The sequence below is a fragment of the Trichechus manatus genome, unplaced genomic scaffold, assembly GCF_000243295.1.
Source record: "Trichechus manatus latirostris isolate Lorelei unplaced genomic scaffold, TriManLat1.0 scaffold00004, whole genome shotgun sequence".
Lineage (NCBI taxonomy): Eukaryota > Metazoa > Chordata > Mammalia > Sirenia > Trichechidae > Trichechus > Trichechus manatus.
This window is the reverse complement of record NW_004443940.1, coordinates 8281781-8290067: the sequence shown is the minus strand read 5'-3', so window position 1 is coordinate 8290067 and position 8287 is coordinate 8281781. Positions and strand designations below refer to the sequence as shown.

The window sequence follows — 8287 nt, the reverse complement described above, 5'->3', positions numbered from 1 at the left end:
GGGGATGGATTGTCTTTATTATGTTAATGAGGCAGGATTAGTGTAGGATGTATTTGAGTCAATCTCATTTGAGATATAAAAGGGATTAAATAAGCAAGCTAGGAAGCAGAGATGGGGAGGGGGGTGGGGGAGTGAGGGATGGGGGTGGTGGGACACCAAGCCATATGAAGATCACCCAGGAGCAGAAGATCAAAAGAGATAAGGACCTCCTACCAGAGCCGACAAAGAGAGAAAGCCTTCCCCTAGAGCCAGTATCCTGAATTTGGACTTCTAACCTCCTGAACCATAAGAAAATAAATTTCTGTTTGTTAAAGCCACCCATTTGTGGTATTTCTGTTATAGCAGCACTAGATAACTAAGACATGCTCTAAAACCAAAGTCTATTGATTTAAAGAAAGAGAGGGACAGAGAGCCCCCAAACAAGTTTACATATTGAAGAGGGACAAGCAGTGAGAATGTGCCTAGGTTCTGCAGACTAGGTTTTGCAGTAAGACTAGGATTATGGAACAATTAGTAAGTAGGTGGCCCATGGACTGGGAAAGAAACATCTCTCAGTTACATCCCCCCCTCCCAAATCACCTAAATGCCTAGAACTTTCCTTTCCATATTCTCCTAATCAAAACTAACTTGTCCTGTTTTCAGTTTCTGTACTTTCTATGAGGAAACTGAAAATCGAATCTTACCAGGATTAGTGGCTAATCCCTTGGGTGATGCTAACAGTTAACACACTAGGCTGCTAACCAAATAGCTGGAGGTTCAAGTCCACCCAGAGGTGCCTTGGAAGAAAGGCCTGGAGATCTACTTCCAAAAAATCAGACTGGAAAAGGGAGCACAGTTCTACTCTGACATACATGAGGTTACAATGGGTCAAAATCAACTCAACAACAACTGGTTTTTATTAGTAATTAATAGTTCAATTGAGCAATGGTTTTCAAACTTGAGCAAGCATCGGAATCACCTGGAGGGCTTGTTAAGACACTGATGGCTGGGCCCCACCCCAGACTCTCTAATTCAGTAGGTCCGGAGGTGGGGGGTTGGGGGGGAGAATTTGCATTTCTAACAAGTTCCCAGCTGGTGCTGAAGCTGTTGGTCGGGAGACCACACTGTGAACACCACAGCAAGAGCATGATCCAAAAGAATGAGGCAGCATTAGGCACTTGGCCAAGGCCAGAGGGGACACTATTTGGAGTCACGTGGGCTTCATTAGGCCCTCCAAATCCCACCTTATACACTCTTACATCACCTGTTCCTGGGATACCTTTGGGCTTTGGTTACTCCTTGGACAGATGATTCTCAGAATGGCCAAAGCGACACATCCGACCCCAGGATTTAAACTGTTTCTAAAATAGTTCAAGGACATGTACTTCTAAAAGTCACATTTGTGGGAATATTTGTGTTCAATGCAATGGATCCAGTCAAGAGGGCACAAACAGTAAATGGGAGTGCCATCAGGGCACCAGGGGACCAGCTCATGGTTAGAGCATTTGCTCTGGGGACGGAATGAAAAGGGCCTGCAGGCAAGTAGGATTTTCTGTGATGCTGTGGGAAAGCAAGGTGTCCTGGCTCAGGACAAAGGATAGTTTCACCTATCATTGGATTTTAATGGAATAACTCAAAATTAATAGAAAAAAAATTATGTCTAGACTTCTTTACAAAATCAGTGCAGTGACAGAGGGAGAGGGGGTACACCCAGACAAACTTCTAGAGGGCAGGACATCTTTATCTTCCACAAGGTCTAGTTTAAAGCAGGGAGCAAAGCAACTGTGCAGGAAATGTTTTTGATTGACTTACGATCCATGTTTTATTGGTAGTATGTATGAAGGGTATGAAGGGGCTGAACAACCCAGTATCTACTTATTTCCTCCAACCTAATCTGGGTACAGATTTGGAAATCTCATGAGAGGAGCAGAGCTAGCATTGACAACCCTTTTTTACATCTAGGGAAACAGGTTTCGTGTGACCCTGGACAGTCTCTGGACCTAGTCGGCTCTTTATAGGTCCAGCCTTGTGGTACTTGGAGATGTGTGGATGGATCTCTGGCCTCTGCTCCACAGACATCCTGGGCACTTCACTGAAGGTTTTTAGGGGCATAGTTATGACTGTGAAGGAGACCAGGGGTTCAGAAGCTCATATCTTATGTCCTAACTTTACAGATGACAGTTTTTTGGCCAGAAAAGAGCTCTTCGGGAATGGCATTGGGTATTATCAGGTTGACCAATTGGCTGAGTAAAGCTCCCACCCAGTGCTGAAATCCTTTTTTCGACACCCTTGGCAGATGCACGGACAGCTAGTGTTCAAGTAACTCTCTACCATCCAAGGGGGCCGAGACCTCCCATGGTGGCAGCTCCCACCATTGTAAATTCTTCCCTAAGTTCAGTCAGCATCTGGCTCCCTGGAGCTTCTGCTCCTTGGTCCTCCTTCTGTGTCCTGAAGTTACCCAGGGTGAATCTGGCCCCTGGGTGACACAACTGTCCATCTCTCATACCTCTCATACACCTAAGAGGCTGAATAACATTCTCCAACCCTTCTTCAAATGACATGGTTTCCAAGCCCTCTACCCTGGCCAGCCTTCTCCCGGACATGTTCCAGTTGTTGGGATGCTCAACCCTCTGGTGTGGTCTTATCTGGGTGAAAAGGCAGGGATGTGTCAGGAAGCACTCACAGTGTTGTGCACTTATGGAGCTGGGAGGGACTTCAGGCACCAGCAGGTCTACCTCTGTCCTGGAGCAGGAACCCCTGGGCAGCGTTGCTGGCAGATGTAGCCTCCACATCATCCCCACACACACTGACGCAAAGTGTGCTGCCCTTCCTGGGATATCCCTACTCCCTCCTGATCATACCCTGGGCTGGTGTTGTGACCCTTATTAGAGCTACTATCCCATTGGCCTCCTTCCAAAAACTGGGTCAAGGCCCTGGATTTGCTCCCTTGGGACAGTACACTGAACAGCTTGGCTGAACAGTCCCAAGCAGGATCACTTTTCTGCATTTGAGTAGAGAGTGGGTGGGTGGGAGGGGGCCCAAGGCATATCTGGGGTTACTGGTCACCTGTGTCAGGGGCGACGCACTCGCATTTGTAGGCGGTGATGGAGTCAGGCTTGAAGTCCGTGTTGATGGGGTAGTACTTGAAGGCACCGATCATCTTTTTGATGGCATCGTAGATGAAGATGAAGCTGATGAGGGTGGAGAAGCCCTCCTCGGTGAATCGGGTGATATACTTGATGATGAAGCTGGCATCTGTGGCCACCAGGATAAGGCACTGGACGGCTGAGTGCAGGCCAATCCAGAGGCGGAACTCCATGTAGTCCAGGCTGTTGCTTCTGGAAGGCAGAGGGAGGGCAGGCGGCCTCTAGCCCAGGACTCCTGGCTGTGCTCGGCTTCCCAGACCTACCCTAAGTGGCTCATCTGTCTTTCCTGTGGCACAGACATGTTCTTAAGGACTGTGAGATGGCTGGAGACAGGGAGAATTCCCAGGTGGGTTTGTATGGTCTTTGAGAATTCTGAGGGAGGATCTCATGGGGGAGGCAGGGAGGTGCTAAGACCCTCAGTTCCCATGCATTTGGCAACAAACACCCAGAGTGAAGGAAAAATAGAGAATTTTAGAATACAAATCTGGAGGAGGCCTTAGAAAAGGTCTAGTCTAAACCCTCAGGTTGTATTGGGGACAACTGGGCCTGGAGTGGTGGCGTGATGTGCCTGTTCAGGATGCACCCTTCTGATCTCCAGCCCAAGGCCTTTCAAATGCATCACCCTGACTCTCAAGTCATAATTACTCGCAAGCAGAGTGATTTGAACTTTCTTCTCTTGTTTTAACTGGGTTTCACCCTATGCTAATATGCCCTAAGGTGGTCCAAAGGCAGGTAGCTGGAGGAAGTTAGCCAGCAACAATGCGCCCTACCTACAGCCCTTCGTATAGCTAAAGATGACTTTTTGGTGCCTTCTCCCCACTTTGGGGCCAGTCGCCTGACTGGACCTTGTCACACTGCTCTGGGCTCAGCCCCAAGTGTCAAGACAGGTACCGGGGGCACGAAGAGGCACCTACTTGCTGAAGTCGAAGAGGAGCTTCTCGAAGATGAGGATAGGTCCTGTGCTGCTGAGGATGATAAGAGGCTGTCCCGAGAAGAGGCAGAACAAGGAGCCGGCCATGGCAGTGCCCAGGAAGCTCTCCATCACTCCCTGTGGGCCGAGGATTTGTAGCTCGGGCGTAGGTGGGAGAAGGGGTCTCTGGGACCCAGCTATCTCCCAAGGGCCCAAGGCCACAATACTCACCCTTTGTTCTCATGCTTCCTCTCCTGGCCCACTGCTTCCCAAATTCTGCTCCCATCTCCTAGTCCACAACCCCTCCCTTCCCACCACTGCCAGTGTCTGTCACTCTCTAATTCCATTTGGATAAAGGTCCTGTGTGACTTCCTTTTGGTACCCGAAGACCTTGAAAGCAGTGCTGCCAATGGATGTACTTGCCCCTATAGCCATCCTACTCTCAGGGGACAGTCATTCGCCCATCCAACTATTCATTCATTCAAATATGTTAGGTACCTATGATGTTTTAGAAGTTAAACCATTCATTCAAAATCTATTAAGTGCCTACTATGTGCTAGGTAGTAGGAACCCATCAGCAAACAAGATAATGTATTTTCAATTTAGTAGAAATACAGACAAGTAATCAGGCAATTTCCATACAGCAGAGTTTCTCAGCCTCAGCACTGTTGACATTGTGGCCGGATAATCCTTTGTTGTAGGGGGCTGTCCTGTGCATTGTAGAGTGTTTAGTAGCATCCCTGGCCTCTACCCACCAGATGCCAGTAGCACCTCTCCAGTTATAACAACCAAAACTGAATCTAGATGTTGCCAAGTGTCTCCTGGGGTCAAAATCGTCCTGGCAAGGAGTGTGATAAGCTGGGAGGAGGTCAGGTGCCATAGGTACACACAATAGGAGTGAAAGGGTGGTCAGGGAGACCTCCCTGGAAGTAGAAATGTGGAAGCTGAGATCTAAAAAATGAGTGGGGATTTGACCAGGGGAATAGAGAAGGCAGAGTGATGAGAGAGGGTGTCCCAGGAAGAGGGAGTAGGGTGTACGAAGGCTGGAGCTGAAACGGAGCACGCACTTGAAAAACTGACAGAGGATCAGGACTGATGGGCAACAGAAAGCCAGGCTTTGAGTGAGAAGGCTGAGAACGGAACGCTGGGAGACAGGCTTGAGAGGCAAGTGGGGGCGCGTTGGGAAGCCACATCGGGAAGCTGGGATTTATCCTGAGTCTAGGATGAGGCCTAGTTTCTCGTGTGGACAGCTCGGTGAACCAGTGCCACTTGCTGAGCTGGGGAAGGCCCAAGACAGCAGGTCTGGAGGGAAGATGATGAATGCGGTGTCGACTGTGTGAGTTGGGGGATCCTGAGGGGCAGCCTTGTGGACATGCCCAGGAGGCAGCTGGATACTGGAAGCTTAGGAGAGAGGTGTGGGATGGAGACAGCCTCAACCCAGTTTATCTGGGAAACAGGTCTTCACCTTGGTGCTCTGAGCTTACCAAGGGCTGTATCCTGAAGGCCCCACAGGGGAGGGTCCTCTCTGATAGGGACTGGTGTTTCTGCTGAGCTGAGGTTTTCCCCAGGGAGGCCTGTTATTGTCATGATAACAGCTTACAGACCTTCTAAAAATGTCTTAACTTCAAGCTAAGAATTCAAGATTAGTTAAAAAAAAAAAAAAAAAGTGTGCAGAGAAGGCCACAGTTAGCAAGAGCAACTCGGTTAATTGTACTGATGAAGTTCATTCAAATAGCTTCAGGGGAAGTACCAAACAACAAAGTAAAGGTTTGACCTATTTGCGTCATCCTTACTTACATCTGGTTTTTAATAACGTGATTTAGCTTCAGATCTTATAATGATGTTAGATTATTATTATTATTATTTTGAAGGGTAAAGGATTGCAGAAAGTCATGGCCTGAGTCTGGTAAAGGATTACAGAAAGTTACGGCCTGAGTCTGGAGCCTTGGCATTAGGATTATGGACTATAGCTTCTCACCGCCACCTGGTGGCAGCATAGTTTACTGAGCTTTGCACCCATGTCTCTAACTCCAAGAACAGTGCACCCCTGCGGGGGAGGGGGCAGGGGAGGTGCTCTGGTGGTGCAGTGGTTAAGAGCTCAGCTGCTAACCAAAAGGTCGGCCGTTCAAATCCCCCAGCTGCTCCTTGGAAATCCTGTGGGGCAGCTCTACTCTGTCCTATAGGGTCGCTATGAGTTGGATTTGACCCAATGGTTTTTTGTTTTGTTTTCTCTAGCTCACACATACCTGATAATTGTCGGTGGCATCCCCCAGAAGCCCACCAAAGGTGATGGCGTTGGTGATACAGCCGAGGTAGATGAAGAGGATGGCAGAGATGGACTGAATGTGGAAGCCATCGCAGAAGTCACTCAGGAACCAGGGCAGCTTCCTCTTGACATCCAGACGCAGGCCGCCGAAGAACCTGTTCGAGACAGGCCCAGGGCTGCTTTCTCACCACTGACACCAGTGCAGCGACAGAGCTATCTACGGGAGCCTGCAGAGTCTGGGTGAGGAAAAGAGCTGGACCAGGGGATAGGTGGGGACAAGGATCTTTCCACCAGAACATTTAGGACCAGGGATGGGTTCTTGCAGGACTGAGAATCTGTGGTTAGCACCATCCACACTGGGAAGGATGGTCATAGACACTGATTGGATGGGAGAGAGAAGGCTTGATGGGAATATCTCCAGGGTAGACCTGGCAGTACATGGGGAATGGAAATCCTGGGGTCCAAAGATGGCGGCACTCCTCACATTCCTGATCATCCACAGGGCTCCTGTGCTTGGTGAACACAGGTGTGACCAACTAAGAGACAGAGACAACCCAGATTACAGCACAGATGCGTTAAGGGCAGATGTTGAACCTTGTAAATGGTTTCTTTGATTTCTGGAAAAACCAAGTAGCGACTTTAGGGTTAGGGCAGAGTCTGCTGGGGATGGTAGTCCCCACGGTGCCTAAGGCAGTACCTCAGCACTGTTGACACTTTGGAGCAGGTAATTCCTTCTTGTTGGAGGCTGTCCTGTGCACTGTAGTGTGTTTAACAGCATCCCTGGCCTCCACCCAATAGATGCCAGTAGCACCGCCACCCTAGTTATGACAAAAATGTTTCCAGACATTGCCAGATGCCCCAGGTGGTGGAGGATAAGAGGGCCAAATTCCTGCCTCTTGGAGAACCACTGGCATAGAACCAACTCAGCCATCCAAGGGCATCTAAACCACAACTCCCTTCTCAAAATAGCAATTTACATTTAGCTTGACAGGACTATGTCCTTTCTTATATCTAGATCAACCAAGAGCTGACAAAGAAAGCCAAGCCAGGAGAATTTTCTAAAAAAAAAAAAAAGCTTTTGAATAGGTAACAGAAAGTTAAAAAAAATAAAATAAAAAAAAAAATCGAAAGGTACCACAGAGTATCTAGAGAGAAGTTTGGGTTCCTCCTCTCTTGTGTCCCGGTCTCGGGTCTGCTTCTCTGAGGTAACGGCTCTTGAGGATCCAGGAGGGGCTTTGAGGGGCGTTGAGGAAAAGAGCACACTGAGGGGGTGGGGGAGGCTCCTAACAGGGTGGGTGAGCAGAGACGTCTAAAGGACAGCAGCGGTCATTGTCAGGCCTTGGGTGGGCACCTTCCTGTCCAGAGAAGCTCTTCCCCGATTTCATGCATGGCTGGCATCTCGTCGTCATCCCCGCCGCTCCCGCCGCCGGCCCCGCCGCCGCTGCCGCCCCCGCTCCCGCTGCCTCCTCCAGGCGCTCCGCCGCCACCGCCCACCGAGCCGTTCATCTGGCCCACCTCCGCCAGGGAGAACACGGATTTCCTGCAGGAAGGGTGGGCGGGAGAGTGGGGCTCTCAGTCTTGCCTGTCCCCAGAGCATCCCTTACCTGTCCAACAAAAATGACGAAATATCCTAAAATAGATCGAAAAAAGTTGCAGAAAAGGATCTGACGACACCCACACACAGGTCACCCGGATTGGACAAATGTTCATATTCACCCATATTTGCTGCAGAATATTTTTTCAGAAATGAAACACAGAGTTGAAGCTCCTTTGGTACCTCCCACTCCGCCCCGCCTAAAATACACACCTCTTGTCAGCAGAGGGCACTTTCTTGGGGGGCTCAATTCGGATATTTGGGTCCCATTCTCCAGGGGGAAGGACGATGACCTCGTCCAGAAACTCATCAATTCCCGCGATCAGATCGTCCCTGTTGCGGGCTTTATAGGCCACATCGCTGAAGAGCTGACGGGGGAAGAGGAAGGGGGC

The 8287-nt window shown here is 49.5% G+C and overlaps 1 protein-coding gene across 1 annotated transcript in view; it reads right to left on the bottom strand.

Annotated features, from left to right (window-relative positions):
- The window catches only part of SLC4A5 (solute carrier family 4 member 5), an 88050-nt gene that overhangs the window by 35129 nt on the left and 44634 nt on the right, over positions 1 to 8287 (bottom strand). The window contains exons 10-14 of the mRNA XM_004369184.2: positions 8109 to 8263; positions 7653 to 7841; positions 6282 to 6456; positions 4040 to 4173; positions 3046 to 3317 (exon numbers count right to left, since the gene is read on the bottom strand). Of these exons, the coding sequence (XP_004369241.1) occupies positions 3046 to 3317; positions 4040 to 4173; positions 6282 to 6456; positions 7653 to 7841; positions 8109 to 8263 (925 nt within the window). The remainder of the gene's footprint in view (positions 1 to 3045; positions 3318 to 4039; positions 4174 to 6281; positions 6457 to 7652; positions 7842 to 8108; positions 8264 to 8287) is intronic.